Source organism: Zootoca vivipara, chromosome 7 (genome assembly GCF_965207765.1).
Source record: "Zootoca vivipara chromosome 7, rZooViv2.hap1.1, whole genome shotgun sequence".
Lineage (NCBI taxonomy): Eukaryota > Metazoa > Chordata > Lepidosauria > Squamata > Lacertidae > Zootoca > Zootoca vivipara.
Genome location: NC_142590.1, coordinates 44,451,309 through 44,473,586, shown reverse-complemented (window position 1 = coordinate 44,473,586; position 22,278 = coordinate 44,451,309). Strand labels below are relative to the sequence as shown.

Sequence of the window (22,278 nt, the reverse complement as noted above, 5' to 3'; positions counted from 1 at the left end):
AGGATTAAAGGAATATTGCCCCATGGAGTTCAAACAAGTATGGATCCTCAGAGTTTGAGGCTAAATCTAGAACTAAACACATCAGAATAGAAAAAAATAAATATTAATAGAATAATATTCAGGCCTCTTAATTACTCCCTAAATTATCAGTTTCCCTCCTCTGACCCGACACAGTGAAACTAGAGCACCTACAAAACTGACTGATAAAGATTAGATTCCCATAAAACATGGAAACTCAACTTTCAAAGCAACAAGGGCCCTAGATTTAATTAACATTCAGTATCGTCACATATCTCTGTCTGAGACAGCCTCTCATGAGAGCACTAAATTCTTCCTTCCATAGAGGCATGAGACAAAAGCAGCACCTTTGCCTTTTATAATTGTAGGGATGGTGAGGGGGACAGAGGGGGCTTTAGTCTTAAGGTGCAAGTGTGTGTTTTAAAGACTAAAACCATTTCTGTTAATTTCACTGAGGGATAGTGGGAGAGATATCCCTCTTGTTGTTCAGTCGTCTAGTTGTGTCCCACTCTTCGTGACCCCATGGACCAGAGCACGCCAGGCACTCCTGTCTTCCACTGTCTCCCGCAGTTTGGTCAGACTCATGTTGGTAGCTTCGAGAACACTGTCCAACCATCTCGTCCTCTGTCATCCCTTTCTCCTTGTGCCCTCAATCTTCCCCAGCATCAGGGTCTTTTCCAGGGAGTCTTCTCTTCTCATGAGGTAGCCAAAGTATTGGAGCCTCAGCTTCAGGATCTGTCCTTCCAGTGAGCACTCAGGGCTGATTTCCTTCAGAATGGATAGGTTTGATCTTCTTGCAGTCCATGGGACTCTCAAGAGTCTCCTCCAGCACCATAATTCAAAAGCATCAATTCTTCTTTATGGTCCAACTCTCACTTCCATACCTCATTACTGGGAAAACCATAGCTTTAACTATACGGACCTTTGTTGGCAAGATGATGTCTCTGCTTTTTAAGATGCTGTCTTAGGTTTGCCATTGCTTTTCTCCCAAGAAGCAAGCGTCTTTTAATTTTGTGACTGCTGTCACCATCTGCAGTGATTATGGAACCCAAGAAAGTAAAATCTCTCACTGCCTCCATTTCTTCCCCTTCCCACTAAGGAGATATCCTTAGTGCTGGAAAATAGCTGGAAGCTGTACAAGGTAGGGCATTAGAAAAGCTGCAAAAGAATTTTGGGGATGACATAGAGCCATAGACAATAGAGAAGTCCATAAAAACACAATGACAATCTTCTGTTGGAAGACAAGACAAGGGGCAGGACCTAACTGCTTAAAAAATGGAGGGGGGAGAATCATTTCAATAAAGAATGAAAACCCATATGCTGACTAATGGATTCAAAGCAGATGGAGGTGGAAAATTCATTTTCAATGACTTTGCTTCTGTTTTAAGCAGTACTTTTTTCTAAAAAAAAAGTTTAGGGGTACTCTCATTTTGACTCAAGAAAATCACCATTTTATAGTTCAAATAGGGGAAAATAATTATGGTAAATGGACAAAAGTACAAAGATTCACAAAATGTTTAGGGGTATGCATACCACTGCGTACCCCTAGAAAAAAAGCACTATTTTTAAGAGGCAGATATGAGCTATGGACAGAGACTTGAGCTATGGACAGAATACTGAGCAGTGGAGGACGGAAGTGGTGCAAGGGATGAAAGTCCAAGAACACCAACATATGAATATGCCATCAAGTTTATCTAATTTGGTGCTGTTCTTTATGGAATAAAATTAAGGCTTCCTGGAAAAAAGCATCAGATACAAAGCATGCAGAACAATGGTCTAGTAGCTATTCAAAAAGACATTTTTGAATATGGTGTTTTAGAAATGTAGAGAGAATTTAGGAATCTATTAAAAACTGGCATGTGGTCAAATACAATGGAACAAAAAGCTGGAAAGCCATACATCAAGCACAAACAGTTAGTAGGTGATGGTGCTGCTTCTCACTCAACATCTTTCCAGTTGGAAAGATGGAAATGACCATTTAGAATTTGCAGGAATAATTCAAGAAGAGACTACAGTATATTATACACATTGCACTAATTATGTTAACATTAGCATGGAACATACTTGTGGTTAATAAACCAATTATGAGTAAATTTGAATATTTTGGGTGTACTGCATTGACAAACACAGGATGGTAGAGCTAAGCCTCCTGAACTATGTTTTTGCACAGTAAAAGTGGAATAGTGCAGCAACTGCTTCATAGAATATTTGTAGAAGAGGCGTGGAGTCCTGAAGTAGCAGCAGTGTTATATCCAGTGGCATTAGCAACATAGAAATACCTGAAATGAACTGAGACATCAGTGTCAATGACATCTTAAAGAGGTGGCAATGGATAAACAGGGCAAGCATTCTTTTTCTGTGATTAATCAACATGCCCCCATTGCTCTCTATGAGCTGGAGAAGGAACTTCTGCAGCAGGAAAACTTCCCTTTCAAGTAGGCTCCTTGCAAGATTTACAACCACAGAAAATATGGGTTCTATATCATGCAGAGCCTAGATGAGTAGAGAAGGTTCCCTGCCACAATTCCTGGAGGGAGATTGGGTGCTGGTGGGAGAAAGTTGCACATTTTTTTCTCACACTTCCCTCTTGCATCTTGTAGAGATGTAGAACACATGAATAGGATAGTAGAGTCAGTTATATGGGGTAAGGTAGTCACAGAACCATAACAGAGCTCAAATGTGAACTATGAGCTGGTTCACATGACCTGCTAAGCCAAATCATGGGCTTTAATTTAATCAGCGAAGTCCCTTCATCACTGAAAGAAATACAGCAAAATGGCTTTCCATCAAGAGAGATAACACAGACTGGGTTGAATGGGTTTCAAGGACAGAGGACCTAACATATCTGTTCTACAGCCATCTCTCTCTGGACCAATTCAGAAAATATGCAAAAGCACTGAAAAGAGGATACTTTTTCCATACTAGGGCGACAACTGGTTTTCAATATCGTGATATATCACCAGCTGAACATCGTGATATATTGCTATATCATGATATCTGAAACAAAGAAGGAACCACGCAGAGGCGAACAGGACAATGTCTTGGCAACTACTACTACTTAGGGTCCAAAACGGATAAATTATGATATTATCAATCACCTCATGATCACTTTCATTAGCAGGCGAGCCAAAATGCAAGCTGAAAATACAAGTTGGATGGAACTATACGGAGGCAAGTTGCCAGGACCAGAAGGTCGGCAGTTCGAATCCCTGTGACGGGGTGAGCTCCCGTTGCTTGGTCCCAGCTCCTGCCAACCTAGCAGTTCGAAAGCACGTCAAAATGCAAGTAGATAAATAGGAACCGCTACAGCGGGAAGGTAAACGGTGTTTCCATGTGCTGCTCTGGTTTGCCAGAAGCGGCTTTGTCATGCTGGCCACATGACCTGGAAGCTATACGCCGGCTCCCTCGGCCAATAATGCGAGATGAGCGCGCAACCCCAGAGTCGGTCACGACTGGACCTAATGGTCAGGGGTTCCTTTACCTATACGGAGGCAAGTTGCCAGGACATTGTCCTGCTTGCCTCTGTATAGTTCCATCCTTATTTAAGACATTGTGGTAGATTGCAATGTTTAGCTGGGGATAACATTGCAGAGTTATCATGATGTTGAAAACCAGTTATCGCCTAGCGCTTACACACATTGTGATTCACAATATAATGCCAGCTCAAATTTTATGAAACAATTATCATGATGTGAACTTCAAACCGGTTTTGGACAATAGATTGATATATCGCCCAGCCCTACTTTCAATTTAACTATCTAAGGCTAAGCAGAAACCTCCATATCTTCCTACAGTCTTCTGTGCATACTCCCCACAGGAGAAGTCCCCACTTTGAATATTATGCTAAAACAAAGGAAAAGGATGGAGTCACCTGTGTCATCCTTTTTGGCACCTCTGAATAACACCAGGAGTAACTCTTTGATTAGAAGTGTTGTAGCATAGAGACTGGGATTGTATTCAGATTGGATTCATAAAACTCTTTCTACTGAAATATGTTTTTATTCAGACACCTTGCAGAAAATATCCACACGAATTGCACTAATGCAAGTGATTCATGCACCTTAGGAGAGTGTCTTTCATCATAAGATTAGACTACTCTCTCTCACTACCTTCATCTCTGTCTCACATGGTCATAAAAATTCTTTCAGATGTGTGATGACTGAAGTTAAGGAACTGCCATAGGAAATAGGATTACAAGGCAAAACTTCTCCTTTGAGGGTTTTTGCCGGCTTTCTTCTACGTTTCTACTCCAGACACTCAGTAGCTGACAACAACTTTTATTTCTTATTTTTTTAAATGACTGTTGTAGGTAGCAAGCCAAAATTGGTGGAATTATTAAGCCCAGATATAAAAATCCTTAAGTCAGTGCCTCTAAAATTGTAAAATAGGCTTTGAAACTTTAAGGTTTAAAAGCCTTTGTTATTTTCCCTCTGATTCCCAAGCCTTTAGCATAGGTTATTAAACTCACATGTTTTTCTGAAAACAATTAAAGTTGCCATTCAATTTTCAGGATTCTAATAAGAACCCAAAATATTCAGTTCTCCACAATTGTTCAGTTTTATCCACACTAGAAAGGAGTCACTTCACAGAACACACACACTATTGTAGACCCAGCAAACCCAAGCAGTGTGTTGGAAAATCAATCATGCTAAACAACCCCCCCCCATTGCCTACAACAGCCTTCCCCAACTTGTACTCAAAATCACATCATCTCTGACCACTGGCCATGCTGTCAGGGGCTGATGGGAGTTTTAGTTCAGCAACAGCTGGAGGTTGCCTGTTCTCCACCCTGGCTTTGGTTTATCTTCAATAGGAAGCACTTAAGACTTCCTACATTTTTCTTCTCAGTTTCCTCTTTTTAAGTAACATGAGCCATGCAATTGCAAGAATCCTACCCAGCTTCCAAAATGTCTCTTATCTTCATAAACCAATGTACTTTTCACAACGGTGCTATCCAACACTCTATTATTAAGGAATAGGTACCGGTATATCAAGCAGAGGCCGGAGAAGGAAAACAAGAATAGAACATGAAGGAATGCTGTGTCTTATTGTGCAGACAGATAGTGAGGGGGACCCCCCTCCCCAAATAATAATAATAATAATAATAATAATAATAATAATAATAATACAACCCACAGAGCAATCTCTACATACAAACAGGTTAAAGGGCTTTGCCCAACACAGAATTTTAAATTCTGGCCTTCAGCATTCTCATTAAGTACACTTGGGGCTGAGAGGGTGAGCAAAAGTAAGACTGAAACACAGAAATGAAATAATTTTGACACAACCGCACTCCAGTAGCCTGGCCATTAGGAGAAGAATGGAGCTGAATGTGGAAAGAATCCATTATTCTTTCAATAGCGTCTGCTGCAGCTAAATATGTGCTCACATACTCTCCTTCCTGAAAAGCTTAAAAAAAATTCAATAGCTGCTTGGCCTGGGAAAGAGGTGTTCACTGAAACGCTAACGCATGGACCAAGCACAGAGCAGTACTCTACCTGATGAACAATATGTTTCAAGTACTCTTAAAACCAAAGGCTGCAGGAGAAAAGGGAGTCTGAAGAGGTCCTGTTCTCAGGGGTTCTTTTTAGATATTCTATCTGGTGGCTGCCCTTCAGGTGCAATGTTCCAGCCACAACCCTAGCCCATTCTACTGCAATAATTGAAAAATGGGGCCCCTCTGAAAATAATCAGGGGCTTGCTGAAAAGCCTTTCCTGCACAAATAGTTTAAATAATAATGCAAACAGAAATTGGCATCCCCCCCCCAGGTTCTAGCTGAATTTATAGTACTCTGAGATTCTGTTGTTACTGTTCTATCTGGCCAAGACTCAGAGTTTCAAGTGAGGAGCTCAAAGATATTCAACAATGTTCCGTTTATTTGACCATAGCTTATCCAATGAGTGTGATGTTCAACTTCTAAAACTTTAAAAATAAGTGATGCTTACAGCAGATGCAATGCAAGGAATCTGATAGTCCCTGGATTATTATATCAATAACTGCTATAGTATTTTAAAGCACATAAGCAGTTTTGGCATCTTTTCTTGGCCATCCTCACAATCCATTATGCACTTCAGCTACCGGTAGTACTCAGTGGCAAGCGAAATTTTTCACCATTCTTATTCCAGTTTTTTTTTTGCAACAATTCATTTAGTTGGGCATGTTTCACCCCACAATCAATTCGTATTTTTTGAGCAGCAATTTGAAACTTTCCCCTTTCTTTTTCTTGGTTTTTTAAATGTTTTTCCTCAGTTCTCAGATGGCATCCCCCTTCCTCCTGCGCATCCTCAGAGTCACCATGAAAAAGACACAAGATAAGTACATGTGGGGAGCCAAAGATGAAAGGTAATGACTTGCCAATAATAGCTGAAACATATAACGGTGGACAGTGGTCATGATCCAACAAGCTCCTTCATATGTCCACCAGATTTCTCTCAGGAGCATTTGCAACCCACATGGTATACACATTTCATATATACAGTAGTCCCAATACACTATTGCAACCAAGCTGAAGTGCATGTTACTAAAGTGATTGACTAGAGTTCTCCAGCTTACATCTGCCTTGCCTTCTGTTTCCCATTGCGTCTATTTTTAGATTCTAAGCCTCTTAGGGTATGGACTTGTGAAAAATACAGTTTGAGGAAAACACCATATTAATTTAAATTATTTATTGATACATTCATTTATTTAAATTATTCATACCCTACATTTTGGTATGCCTATCCTTCCAAGATGTCTTACAAGTAATCCAGTTATAATATTGTCATTGTTTTATTAATGTAGCAACTAACCACAACCTTCCCCACAGGATTATTGGCAGTAATAGGTCAGGGAGGAGGGAACAGAAGGGCCAATCCAGCTCTTCGCCTGCTTTTCTCTCTTTCTCCTGGGAACATTCCCAAAGGGCAGTTGATAGTAGAACTGCCTATGGGGGCGGAGAGGAGGGGAGAGAGAGAGAAGCAGTACAGTCCTGCTAGAACACGTATTTTCTTTGCTTACCTGCCTCTTTCATCTTCCTGCCTCCCACTTCTCAAATCCTTTGCATATGACAACTTGGAGAGCAGCTGGGGGAGGCTCCAAGGTGGTCTTTGCCTTCCTCCTTCTCTCTCTTCTTGAATCATTCTCCATAAATACATACATACTTTTTTCCTATACTCGGGTTATTATTGTGTGGAAATACTGCACTTGTTTTCACTTATGCTTCCATCTGATTAGCCTAGAACCAGACCCAGACCCTTGAAGTGGCTTGTCTAATTTCTTGCTCCCACAAAAGGCTTCCATGTTAGAGGCAGTGAATTCAGCAACTGGAGAGAACTAACTTTCACCTTTCAATTGTTGACTATTTATGTTCCACAAGGCATGAAGATGGTGGCCATCAAACAGGGTAAAAGCTGATATAGTGTCTCAGTCTTTTACTCCTTTCTCCAGTTACAGTACAACCTCTACTTATGATCATAATCTGTTCCAGAGGCCCATCCACTGGGCAAAACCGGACGCTAGTAGAGGCGCCATTGTGCGCATGCGCATTCGGAGGCAGCACGCTTCTGCGCACACGTAGAGGCAGCAGCTGCTTGTGTGCATGCGCAGATGGCAGAAACCGCTTCCGCGCATGCATGAATCACGGCAAACCCAGTGTTTACTTCCAGGTTTACCGCGGTCACAATTTGGAACATCTGTGAGAAGAGGCGGATGTAAGTCGAGGTTCGACTGTACTTGGTCTGTCAGGGAAACTAAAGAGAAATAATATTTGCGCATGCACTCTCTCTCCTGTGCTACCAATCAAATTAATAATAAAATCACAAGAGCAATTCTGTTTGGGGACCAACTGAACAGCAGTCAGAAGATGATTCAGCGGATTTCCCCCCAATAAAATGAGGATTTTTAAAATATCATCAGTAAAAACAGAATGTCTAAATGACCTCACAAGCAATCCACTAGTTCATGTTTCCTGCTGATATTTAATTTGCTGTTTCGACCTGCTGGTGCTGAGTTTCACCACAGTGAATAGCACTGGCCAGGCACAACATTCCCTCAGCAGCCAGTGCAGTAAGTGTAGCAAATTGGCATTATGTAATTCCAGTTAGTTCTATCAATACCAAATGTAGCTAAGTTTAAAAACAATGAGATCACTTTCAATTATTCTTTCAAACTGCATGCATTTGTAGACAAAATGATTGGGTTTGAAAAACAGCACTATCTGTCCAAGGCTTCTTGGAGGAAGGCAAATCAATAGTAGCTTGCAAAATGAAAAGGAAAAAAAAAGATCACACAGTTAGCTGAAAAAATAATCCCACAGGGGTATGGGAAAATTCCTGTATGCACCTTAAAAATGCTGTGCTACGGCACAACATTAGACATTTGTGGGATGGTAACAGAAGCTGCAAAAAGAGCTTAAATAGAAATAGAAATACTTTATTGTCGCTGTACCACTTGTTTACAGTGAGTTCCTATAGGCGAACTGGTGTTTATCAAAGTTGGGTGGAAAACATGTTAAGATGAGTTTAGTACCGTAGCAGTCTCACGTCTCTCAAGGATTGTGGGCATTTAACTTTTTAGGAAGGAACAGCCACATGCCTCACATTACTCTTGCAGTGCTTCATGTAATATTTCTTCTCTAGTCTGCTTCCTTACATTTGTCAATATATTTCCAACCAGGGCAGGGGTGTTAACTCACTTTGCATTCCAGTCTACTTTGCGTCATGGAGTTCCGCAGCCCATTGATGAGTAACATATGTCTAACATGTGGCCAAGAAGATTCAGACCATGTTCAAATAGGCATGGATAACTTTTCTGACCTCTGACTCAGCCTTCTGCGCCATCCCAACAGCACAGTAAAATTTGGCTAGAAAGCTTAGGAACAGTCCACTAAGAGGATGCTGCCCAAACTCAAAAGATCTCTCTCTCTCTCTCTGTGTGTGTATGTATATATGTATGTGTGTGTGTGTGTGTGTGTGTGTGTGTGTGTGTGTGTGTGTATATATATATATATATATATATATATATATATATATATATATATTGTATATCACACACACACGTGCACACACACACACACACACACAGAGGCCTGTTCAAACATAATAAAAAAGGAACATTTATGATTCACCATGGTTCACATTCTTATCAGGAAATTTGACACCGCTTTCCCACCCTCAATAGTGTCTCTTAAGGTACATAGTTGCACACTTGTACGTTTGGATCTACCAAGAGCTCACACAGGCCAAGCTTCATATATCAAATTTGACCATATAAAGGTAAAGGGACCCCTGACCATTAGATCCAGTCGTGACCAACTCTGGGGTTGCGGCACTCATCTTGCATTATTGGCCGAGGGAGCTGGCGTACAGCTTCCAGGTCATGTGGCCAGCATGACAAAGCCGCTTCTGGCGAACCAGAGCAGCACACGGAAACGCCGTTTACCTTCCCGCTGTAGTGGTATCTATTTATCTGCTTGCACTTTGATGTGCTTTCGAACTGCTAGGTTGGCAGGAGCTGGGACCAAGCAACAGGAGCTCACCCTGTTGCAGAGATTCGAATTGCTGACCTTCTGATCAGCAAGCCCTAGGCTCTGTGGCTTAACCCACAGCACTACCCGCGTCCAAATTTGACCATATAGAGTTCTATTAATATTTGTGTTACAGTAACAGGCAGAAAGCCACCAGGATATTGTCTCCCATATGAGCACCAAGCAGCCGTTTCACACACTATAGAGAAGTGGAACACTTAAATTCAACAACAACTCTGGCCCAAGCGAATTCCTTATTCAATTCTAGGCAAAAAGTCCACATTCTGTGTGCACATGCAACAAATAAAAAACTAGTTAATATGTATGTGTGTGCACATGTGCACACACACTCACTCATGTTCACAGAAGGGTGAAAAAGGTGGGCCATTAAGATGGTGAAGTGGTTCTGCAACTTTGGCATTCATCCCAAGCATGCTACTTATCTTTTCAGGCAGCCAATGAGGACACATCTGCTTTGCTGAGACTTCCATTATTGGAAGAGTTTATAGCTAATTTAAACTAGTTAATGAGGTTTTGACTTTTTTATGTAGTTCAAACTACTGAAATAGTTTCTAGCTTGCTTTCAAAACATTGGAGGGTCCGCCCGCCCCATGCACAGCTGTTTGCACTTGAGGGAAATTGCTTTGGTATTTATTATTATTGATCCAGTCTTCTCTAAGCACTGCAGCATCCATAGGAACATAGGGGCCTAATCAGCTCTCTCCCTCACATTTCTTTAGGTATGCATGCATTTTATAGGAATACATGCACAGCTTTCAGTTCTACAAAAGAGCTGATGTGCAGAACTGCAATGGGGGAAGGGAGAGGGGTGCATACAGAGGATATATAGCTCAATAAGAGGACATATGCTTTGCAAGCAGAAGGTACCAGGTTCAATATCTGACAACGCCAGAACTTTTGTTCTATTGCCTATTATTAGTGTAAGAGTTTGTGTCAGCATCACATAGGTAGGTGCTTGCTTTATTTATACATACATACATACATACATACATACATACATACATACATACAATGCGAGAGATTAGGGGGCCCTGAGTTTGGTTGGTTGCATTCAGTTGATTGCAGTGTGGCTTGCTTATATGTGTGTGGAGGGGGCAGGTTGTTGGGTCAGGTTAGCCCTATTGATTTCTATGCTGTTGGGGGGTGGGTGGGTCATTATCCTGTTGTACTGTATATCAGTCTTTACAGCCACAGCAGGCACTGTAACCTTCCAACAGTTTGACTTCATCCCCAAAGGCACATTCTTCCATTGTCTACCGAGACAGTGTAGATGGATCAATGCAACTTTCTGTGCTCCTTTGAGATCCCTTAATTTGAATAAGGAAACAGTACAACCCTGAAGTATTTGGTGTCACTACCAGGATCAGTTCATAGCATTGATGCCAAGTACTAATAGTGACCCAAGGTACCCCCAAAATTTGCAGAAAAATATATGTATCCAAACACTCACAGAAGGTTCTCCATCACAAATCCACACTCTGCAAAGGAGGTTAGAGTTAAGGCAAACTGACAGCTCACTCCACGGGCACACTGTTGCAAACTCAGGCACACTGCCAACAAAAGTTTAATTCTTTGAATAATAATTTTTTTAAAAAAATCACTTCCAAATGATTCTTTTCTGGTAATTTCCCCCAGGATATTTAGACAGAGCTTGTGGCTGTTGCAGGCAGCTTGGGACAGGAGTGTACCAAAAGCATAGCAAACTATATTTTAAAAATCAGCACTTAGTCTGACATGCAGAGAATTCCATCCTTCAATCACTTATGCCAAATAGCTAAACTGCCAATAAAGGGGGCAGGGGAGAGGAATCCGCTGAATCTACCAGAGGGGCGAAAGCAGGGTGGGTGGGTGGATCCTTTAGCTATTTAACATGCCCTTCTCACTAGCTGCCCCTTTTCTAATCATGGTGATTTATGATGCCTTAGAGGAAACCGTAAAAACCTCAACATTGACATAAAACCCAAAATTAACCTGAAATATGTACTTTATAGCAGCTATATTCTGTTATGGTATTATACTCCAAAGGTACAAAAGGAGTCAAGTTGGCTTTTAGAGAAGGAATTTAAAGAGAAGACCGTGGCAAAATAAAAAAAAAATGTTGGAAGTGAACCCAAGGGTTGATGTTTTCTTTTGTTTTAACTTAGATTTTGTCTTTATTTTAAATTCATTTTAAGTGGAGTTACCGGAATCAAACGTCCCTGTGATCTACCAACATTTGTGTGTCTGTTTATCGCTGCACTTAAAGCGGTTTCCATCAATTTCCCCCCACATTAAGAACTTAAAGAGGACTATTTTCATTTGCATCTTAAAGTGAGACCAGGGAAAGGGGGGGTGTACCCCAGACACCCTGTTTCAAATACATGATGAGTATGATCTTTTAAAAGAAGGCTGCACTGTCACTTCAAAGCCATTCTTGCAATTACCCCATACATTTATATAGGAGGTATTCTTTTCTGTATGAGGTAATGAGTAGTCCGGATTGTCACCATGATTTATTAGCACATCCTCTCGAAGCAGCACTGCACCTGCATTTGCACAGATGGAACACCCACGAAGGCGGATGGTTTATTAGGGACAGCTCATCCTCAAACAACCCAGAAGCATTTTAAAAGGAAATGCTCCAAATTTAGACCTGCTCCAACAGGTGTCTTTTACTGTGTTTCATTGTGCAACCATAAATGTCTTAAGGTGAGGCAAACAATTCCCTGCCCATAATAATCACTCTTTGAAAACAAATATATCAGCCCCCACATCCTTGAGGGGGGAGGCGGGAACGAAGGCCAATGGAATTCTCATTATTTCCCCAACCTCATGGCTTGCCCAAATGCTTAAGGAGATGGAGTTTGGTGAAGTGAAACTTCTGTGGGGTAGGAGGACACTGAACAAGAAGTCAGGAAAAGTGGGCTGGGCTAGCTGCTGCCCTGCTTTGACCAATAGGGCATAAAGGGTGAGGATGGAGGTGGTGCGAAGGTGTCAGAGCCAAGGGATCCACAATGAACAGGAGTCCTTGGTCACTTTAAGGCAAGTATTTTTTCATGGACACAAAAGAGGGTAACAAGGATATATTTTATCTGTGAGCTTAAGAAGATTTGTGCAATACATGAGCAGATGATAGGCCTAAATCTCGCAAGCCTAACTCTCTGTTGGATCTATGACACAGAATTTCGAATTGAGTTGTGGGTTATGTGTGTAGCTCTATTTTAAATATCATATCTAAGCTCTTCAGATTCTATACCAGAATAATACTGACATCTAAGAAAATATTGCAGACATTTCTATTTTCAAAGTACAAGGGGGGAAACCCAACAGGATCCTCACCGTCATTTTTTAATAGAAAGTTAAGATCTCTAGTGCAACAGAATCTGAACAGCTCAATGTTAATGATTCATTTATAAAATGCATATAGGGCTTAATTAAAAAAAACTTTAAGCAGCTTATATAAAATATTCAGTATTATCATCAGATCAGTCACTATTTCAACAGGTTTGGTCTCTTCCATATAAGTTCCAGCAATTTTACAGATAATCACCATATTCTGCTCCAATTTCTAAACAGTTTGGAACCTGGATACCTCATGGATTGTCTTCTTCTATATAAACCTGCCCACACAAGTTACCTTTGAAGGCCTGGCTTCAGACTCCCATTCTGCCAGAAATGCAAGGATGATGACACAAGTTTGGTGCTTCTACTGAAATTAAAGAACATCTTCCTCAGGGAGCCCCTACCTTTCTCCTTCTCTGTTAGTTTTTAGACACCAGGTGATAACAGTTTTAGTCAAGAGGGTGTTTGGGATCAACTGAATTAACTGCTGCAGCTTTTAATTTATTTTAGTAGTTGTTACCGAGGACATTGGTTTGTTTGGGGGAGACAAACCATGAGCCTGGGTTCAGATGTAACACTAAGCCAATCCATCATTTAACTTCTTGCAGTGCAGCAACAGCAAAGGAGAAATAAAGCAGCTCTTGTTCTCCAAATATGCATGAGCACACATACTCTTTAAACTTAGCCATGGTTTAGCTTAGTGTCATGCTCAAACTGAGCCAGTGGCTTACAAGGTTTAAGTAAACTGCATGAAGGAAGCAATATGTTTCCCCACTCTAAGATCTAATTGAGAAAAATGTGTAGTGGCTCTATCACTAATTAAGTTGGTAGCCACATTGGAAAGGGCACTCTTGGTGGTGGCTCCCAGGTTACAGAACCAGCTTTCTGTCAAGTTCAGGAACTTGATTTTTAAAAACAGACTTTTTATAAAATATCTATTTATTTAGATTAGGGGAGACAATGTGGTGTACTTCCAATATTCATGGACTCCAAATCCCATCAACTCAAGCAACTTTGGTCAATAATCAGGGATAGTTGGAGTTGCACTTCAACAACATCTGGATGATACTTTTGATGTTTAAAGTGTCTGGTTTTATTTGGGTTTCTTGATTGCTGTTTAGTCTCTCTGCTCACAGTTCCTTTTGACTGTTTTACTGTTGTATTATATCTTGTTTTATTTGTTGAGAATTGAAAGGCAAGTTATAAAAATGCAACAAACAAACAAAATATGGGTTGAAAAGAAATGCTTGAGGCAGAAATAGGATTGCTGAACCCTCAACGCAGATGATTAGGCATGCAATAGAAAGACAGTTTGAAAGCCTAAACGAAAACAACAGTGGCTGTGTTGCTTATGGTATCTTCACATTTAAATCAGTGTTATTTTCTATGAAAATCAAGTTGCTTTTTGCAGTCCATGCCCCACAGACAAGATAGAAAAATAAGTACAGTCAAGAAACAATGGGTTGCATCCAATGAAATAATCTCGTTTGCTCAAGGGCTTGCACAACAGAATGTCCCCTCCCTCTCCTCATTCCATGTCCCTCCCCCAAATTTATTCAGAGGTTTGGAGGAACCTCCAGAACAAATGGGAAGGTTACATGGAGGGAGAAGAGAAAAGAGTACTTCTGTTATGCTAGTGGGAATCCACACATGAACAGGAAAACTTCACTGGACACAATCCAACTGACTGGTAAGACAATACAGTAAGTTGCATTTGGCATATGAACCAGCAAACAAGAATGGCATCTACAACACAACATAATCAAGAGAAAATCCACTTCAAAAAGTGATACAGACAACTCAATAATCATAGAAACATAGATTTGTATATAAGGGTCACTTAGTCCAACCCCCTGCAATGCAGGAATCTAATGCAACCATGCTGATTAAGAAAGGGAACTGCATGTGTTATCGCACATTAAGGAACATGGTAGTTGCAACAAGTGAAAAATCAGAAGTCAAATGTTCAACATTAATCCATGGCAGAGCAGCAGTCTAGGAAGTTGTTCTAGATACCATTTAATACAAACAATGCTGAAGGGGGGAAATATTTGTGAATTGTCTATATTGGCTGTATTTCTAAATTATATAACTATTGTCTGTTTCCAGTGCTAATCCTACTCAGAGTAGATCTACTGAAATTTATGAAGATAAATAACTAAATTTATGAAGATAAATAACTTAGGCCTATTAATTTTAATGGGTCTCCTCTGAGTAACCAAATGCAAGGCAATGCTCTCCACTCAGAGGCAGAAGCTATGTAGGTATTTCTTAAGGAACCCTCCTCTGACTCCAAATTAGCTACTACCAATTATTGTTTGGGCATAGAATTAAAATTTATAAGGGACAGAATATACATCCAGCCGTACCTGTATTCCCACAACTACCTACAGGAGCTATCCTTTATTTACGATTACAACAAGTTCCTTGCTTTTCATTTCCTTTAACAACCCAATCCATTTTCAATACCCTTAGTTATACTCTATCACTCCAAATGAGTTAGCTGAAAGAGGAGTCCCAAAGCTTACTTCTGAAGGATAGATCTCTTAATGACAATTTCTTCATCCAGATCCGCTTCATTGGCCATGAAGAGCAACCTCTTTCCAGAGTCATCCACTCCAATGAAGTCACGCTGTTCCACTGAAGTAGAAAATCACAACGCAAACATTTTACACCTCTGTTTTAATGCAATCTAATGATAGATATTCCAACTGAAACACAGCATATATAAATGTCAGCAAAGTTCATTCATCAAAGCTGAAAGAATTCCTGAAAATTCTGGAGCATGTTCATGCCATTCAAGGGAGTCAGAAAAACTGAGGAAACATTATGTGTCACCCCCTGCAGCTACCTGCGTCTATAATTTGGAAATGATATATGTAGAGAATGCAACCCTCAGAATACCGAGTGAATTTTAGATAGAACTCCTCCAATACATTTTTGGCACTGCATCACTGCTTTAAAATTTGCCTCATTAAGAATCAGCAATAGTGAGGTTGTCATCACAGGCCGCTCTTCTCAACATAAATCAGATTATTTTTTGACATAGTTCATGGCTTTTCATTTTGTAGAAGGATATTCTTCAACACCTAAAATCTTGGGCACGTGCTTTGGTTTCCAGAATAAATTCTTGAAACAAGTCATCTCTCTAAAAGTGTCAATACAAAATTGAAAGGGGCATAAACAGCAAAGTACAGTACTGTAACTGTATGGGTCTCAGGGTGGTGGCAGCTTTGTTCAAGAAACTGTTTACTCTGTCCAAGAAGAATCAAAGCAATCAATTCTAGGTTCTGGCAAGGCAAGGGTTCCAGGATATAGTGGCACCCTGGACAGCTCCATAACAAGAGAGATCAAGCGTTGTTTCAGCACCAGTGAACTTCCAACAGAGCCTTAAGCTGCAGCCCTGACTACCTTTTCCTTTGAAGGGGTTCAATCTACTTTAACAGTCCAAAAGAACAAGAATAACCGATTCTGCTAGGACTTCTGAGCTGGCATCTATAGTGTGAGAGCAAGGCAACGAAACCTCCTCTAACTGGAGATGTACTGGAACAGGCTCCTCTAGTGTCAGAATTTCTGTCATTAAATGAATATCTGGGGCTGACTCTGAAGGCAATTCCCACTCTTAATCCCAGGCCTCAAACCGCAAGACTATGGTCAAGACATCAATAAGTGATTGATAACTGTTAAAACAAATTAACATACATACTTGGAATTTCTTTTTCTGTACATGTGGATATTGGAATTTTTTCAGGACAATGTGGCAACAATGCTAAGATTAAAGAGATATTGGCAGACACAAATATGGGGAACCAGACACAAACACGGAGAACCATTTCAGCTGGCAGATTCTGCTCCAAGTTTGTGAAAACTGTCATTTTCTGCTGGCAATCCCTGTGAAAATGTCAAAACTTTAGTATCAAGAGCACCCAATTTACCTAGCTTTTTCTTCCCTTTATGTCCTGGTACAAGCTCTGTAGGTTCATAAGCTTTCTTCATCAACATGGAGAGTGTGGCATCATTGGCTCGGAATAAGTCCACTACTTCATGTAGAGCAACATCTGTAATCAGATCACAACTCAAAACCAACACATCTGTCTGTCAAAAGAGAAAAGAGGGGGAGAGATCAGACACATGCAAACACATCTGAAATACAAGCTGTCAAGGAGAAGCCAATGTGGAAGGATATCCCAACAAATATTATTCTTTTTCTGGACTCTGCATCAAGCTATCAGTTACCAATGGGCCATTCCACTAATACATTTTACTTGTGATACTTAGTTATAGCATACAAAGCTTAAATGATTGTTTTCATTTAGCATATTTCTGCTGCTGGTGCTCTACCAAGAATGGATCAGTTAAACCACTCTCCAACTTTCATCAGGTTACAGAACACTACTGGTAGTATCTTATAGTGTCCCCAGTTAAAACTGCTACATTTCTTGGCTCAGTAGTAGAACATCTACCATACTTTGATTACAGAAGGTTCAATCCCTGGCATCTCCAGGTAGAATAAGGGAAAGACCCTTTGCCTGAAACCCTGGAAAGCCAGTTGGCATACACAATACTGAGCTAAATGAAATGAGCTTCCTCTGTTCCCATGCTTCCTAGTTTGTGTGCCATGTGAGAAAATAAAGTTTACTTTATTTGATTCTCTCCTGACCCCCAAATTTCAAGATCACAACTTATCCACAGATAAAAGGAAACATGGAAAACATTTTAAATAAAGGGGCATTCATTTAAAAAGCCCTGTTTTCTAAATCTCATTTAACAGGATCTTTTTAAAAAACAAATTAAATTTTGCCTATCTTAGTTTAATTTTCACAAATTCACAGGTAAGTTATAGCACAATGATTTATATTCAGAAGTAATATCCACTGAACTCAATGGGTGCAAAACTTCAGGTAAGCCTAAGGTTGCAATCCTATACACACTCACCTGGGAGTAAGTCTCATTGAACTCAATAGGACTTAGTGCTGAGTAGATACGTACAGTATTGAATTGCACTGTCTCCAGACAAAACATTTATCCTATGTTCCTTTGCACTGAATAAGGGAATATATGAATTGCTGCTTTTGAAACCAACACACTGCTTCAGAAAGAGATTATCTCTTTTGAGGAGCCCAGGGAAAACAGGACTGAGCTTTTACGGGGTCTTCAAGGAATAATTATTAACACCATGCTACCACTTATGAAGTGTAAACTCTACAGAGATAGTAACATATCCAGAAGAAACCAAATTCTAGAGAAAATGTGTAAGTGCATTGGTAAAACTGCAAAAGTACCCATGTCGCTGCTAAAATGCTGTTTTCCAAAGATAATGTTCTTGCAGTTGTCTCCTGTCCTGCCTTCAAATCAAAATTACAAAGGATAAAACACCACTTGTCCGCTTCAGAGCAACCCTACCTCAGCACAGAAGTGATCCTGTGTACAGCAGAAATAAAATTCCACCATTAATTTTTGACAGTTGTAAATGGTCATAAGCTAATCTTGAACAGAGTGAAAAACACATGGAAGTGTTGAAACCTGTGAGTGCTGGGCCTGTCAAGTTCATTGTGACAGCACCAAAAAAACAGTTGAAAATGCTTTAGCAAAAAGTTTACGGCGTAGCCGCTGTTAAAGACTAGACTGTTCTTTTTCCATTAGGAAACCTCTTTATTTCAAAATCAAAAAGAATTCACATCCACGATGAAAACTACGTCAGGGCCATGGACATGCCTTTAGAAACAACTATCTGGACTTGTTAACTCAATCGTGCAATTATTTAACTATGTACTTTAATCTGTCACCCTAGTAAACTGCCAACAAGGCTTTCATAATTGCGAACAGGCTTCTAGTTTTAGGATGAACTTTGGCAAAGGCTGAATGCAAGACCCCCGAGGAGCGCAAGGGAACAGAACCACCAAATGTCTGGTTGCCATCTGTTCTACCCATTTACTCTCTCAATATGTAAATAAACGTCAGAGAGCACAGGGACCAGTGAAACACACGGTTGCTAAGTAAAGCCCACATTTCTGCCTCTCCTCCTGATGAGCAGAGCAGTGGCCTCATATGCACGCTGAGAGTACACCATGAAAGGCTCTTTTGGGATTCAACAGCCTCCCCTTTGAAACACCAACACCCTCATAAATAAAGCCCTTACTGTCTGATGGATGCCCTTTTTCCAACGTGGAACCCCTGAAAGAATAAACTAATAGCTGAATGAAAAAATAAACCAGGCAAGCACCCTAGTAGAAGGGTGTATTTTCCTTTACTTTCAATAGTTGGTGCAGTAGAAAGAAAATAAATGGTACAGTCTGTATTTTTTAAACTATATACAGTAATTCAAAAATCTTTGTGCTGAGCCACTGATTGGAAGACAATCACACACAGAGTGTCCACTAGGAAAAGGGGGGGGTCGCAAAAATGTGGCCTTACCGCTTGATTTCATAAATTCTGCAAACGTTAAAATCCCAACAGAGCAAATCTTAATTAAAAATGTTCCACACCGGACAGATCAAACCCATGTTATTAAAAAGGGGCGCAGTAAGAAGCAACACTAACTGATGCTGAAGTGGGCATTATGTTTCAGGTTGAGTCAATGCAAACAGAAATAAAAATCATGCAGAACAACTATACTTTCATAACATAGTTTGGGGAAGAGATAAAAATTATACCTCATGTAAACACTGGGATCTAAATATTCAAAGTATCATGGAAAGCCCCACAGAGAATATAGGACCTCCCAGATCACCTATCTATATATATAAAAATGTAAACTGGACATGTGGGCGTGTCTCCACTTTTCTCCGAAACCGCTTGACTGTTTGCGTTCAAATTTGGACACAATGTCCCAAGCGAATATGAGAGTGACCCCAGGCTGTTTGCGTCACACCTGGGCCACATAAAAGCCCCAAAACCACATGTTCCAGAACTCACAAATCAGATGAAAGTGCATGCTGGGAGTACAGGAGAGGTTGCAAAACAGCGTCCTCTAGCAACAGCTACACTGGTGCTGCACCTAGGAAAGCTTCCCTCTCCACAGCCTCTCGGCTTGGCTTTCCAGACTGGGCCGAGTGGAGGTGGGGGGTCGCCTGGGTGGGTGATGGGGGGAGGAGGGGACGGGATAGGTCATGGATCGGGACAGGGTATGCCCATTGCCCAGCCACAGGGATAAGCCGGGGTGGGGGGAGCAGGCGGCATTCCTCATGGGTCGGGACAGGGTAGGGACAACCACAGGGATGAGCCGGGGGTGGGGGGAGGAGGGGATGGGATAGCTCATGGGTCGGGACAAGGCGGGGGGGGAGTCACAGGGATGACCCTGTGTAAACAGAGCACGCGTAAAACATTTCAACAAAATGAAGGGGGACTCTGAAGGTGAGAGGAGTCTGAAGGGGGACTCTGAGGGTCCATTTAACAGACTGAGCCACAGCAACGCGTGGCCGGGCCAGCTAGTAATTATATATTTTTCATTACTTATATAAACATCCTTTATTTGACACTTGTACATGAAAGCTGAACAGAAACATGGCCTTGCAGGACATCTAGTGCAATCCTCAAAAGTTGAGAATGAAGGAAGACTAGACTGGTGTAGCAGCTTCAGAATGCTAGAATAGGACTTGGGAGACTAGGGTTCATATCCTAACTCAGCCATAAAGCTCACTGGTGACATTGGGCCAGTTACTGTCTCTCAGCCTAACCTACTTCACAGGGCTGTTGTGAAAATAAAATGGTGTGTGTGTGTATTGTCACTTTCGGCTCCTCTGGGGATTAAAAAGGCAGGATATACAGTGGTGCCTCGCTAGACGAAATTAATTCGTTCCACGGGTCTTTTCTTATAGCGAACAATTCGTCTAGCGAATCCCATAGGAATGCAATGAATTTTTTTTTGCCCATAGGAACGCATTAATTGAATTTCAATGCATTCCTATGGGAAACCGCGATTCGCTAGATGAATTTTTCGTAAAACGCATTCGTCTAGCGAGGTAACCTCCGCTCGAAAAATCCTTTCGTTAAGCGGAAATTTCGTTAAGCAGGGCATTCATTAAGCAAGGCACCACTGTAAATGCAATAAACAAACAAACACACACACACACACACACTACAGTCTCTGCTTCAATGCTTTCACCAAGAAAGTAACACAATTCTGGTGAATAGTCCCATTGCCAAAACTGCTTTTACCATAAATAAGTCACTCTTAATGTTCAACCTGTTCAGACTGTGTCATTCAGACCTGTTCCTCAGGAAAATGTTTGTATTACCCCCACTTTCGCTACCCTAGGTCCTTGTTAGATAAACAGATCCCAATTTCCTCTTAGTGTGTTTTATTTATTTATAGGCTTATATAGTACACAATAAACAAATTGTTACCCACAAAATCACTTAGGCCGAGTTCCTTGGAGGAAAAGTGGGATATAAATTTAAATTAACAGCAACAACAACAACAACATTAACAAACAGTACAACCCATACAACTTATTTACTTAATCATTTACTGCTCTTATTACCTAGCTTTTAGTATTTGAATTTTTCTACTCTGGATTTTAAAAATCTTTTTTCTGTCTTTACTTTACTGCTTTTTATGCAAATTGTTGTAAACCACCCTGGAATTTTCAATGAAGGGTGGCATATACAGTAAATGTGTTAAGAAACAAACAAAATAGAATAAATAACCAGGATAAAAGGCCAAGACCCGTTCTAAAATATTTGATTTCAAGCACAAACTTCCCAGCAGTTTGATTCTCAGGATGGTGATACTCGTTTCTCTTCCCCATAAAAACTGGACTGCCAAAACTAGTTATTTGAAAGCAGCACATGCTGCATATGGGGAACACCTGCAACACTCCCCCAAACATATCCCTTTCACCCCATACATTTGTGCTTGGGATTCATGCCAGCTTAACAGTGGCTAGACTAAAAAACGGGGGAACCTGTCTGTCCATGCCAGCAAAGACTTGCTTTTTGCTGCTAATAACCATGTCTTATATAGTACACAATAAACTGAAATGGGGTTTTGGCTGAGAAAGGGACAGGAAAGATGCAACTACACTCTGGTTAATCTAATCATCCCATTCAACCCCCAACTACACCAGAGCACACACACATTCTCTCAGATCATTCTAGCTATTTAAAATCTGACATGCTGCAGAAGTGTGAATTAGTCAGATTTACAGGGGGTAGGGTGGGAGAGGAAGAGCCCTAGTGAGCAAATAGTCCCCTTGCCTGCCAGCCAAACATAAATCTGGAAGATTTAAATGCATCTATTAAAGTATTTATGTCCTACCTTTCCATTTGGAAAAAAATGCCTAAGGTGGTTCAGATCATAATTTTAAAAAGTCAGAATATAAATACACAAGGGAACAAAGACAGGAAATGCAGATCTTAAAAATTGCCAAGAGGCCGAGCATTGGTCAAGTAAAAGGCCTGCTGGAAAGGAAAT

The 22,278-nt window shown here is 40.7% G+C and overlaps 1 protein-coding gene across 3 annotated transcripts in view; it reads right to left on the bottom strand.

Moving 5' to 3' along the window:
* Positions 1-22,278, bottom strand: part of EIF2B3 (eukaryotic translation initiation factor 2B subunit gamma) — an 80,843-nt gene that overhangs the window by 46,695 nt on the left and 11,870 nt on the right. For all 3 annotated transcript variants that reach the window (XM_035121471.3, XM_035121470.3, XM_088673249.1), the window contains exons 4-5: positions 16,799-16,958; positions 15,392-15,503 (exon numbers count right to left, since the gene is read on the bottom strand). In XM_035121471.3, the coding sequence (XP_034977362.1) occupies positions 15,392-15,503; positions 16,799-16,958 (272 nt within the window). The remainder of the gene's footprint in view (positions 1-15,391; positions 15,504-16,798; positions 16,959-22,278) is intronic.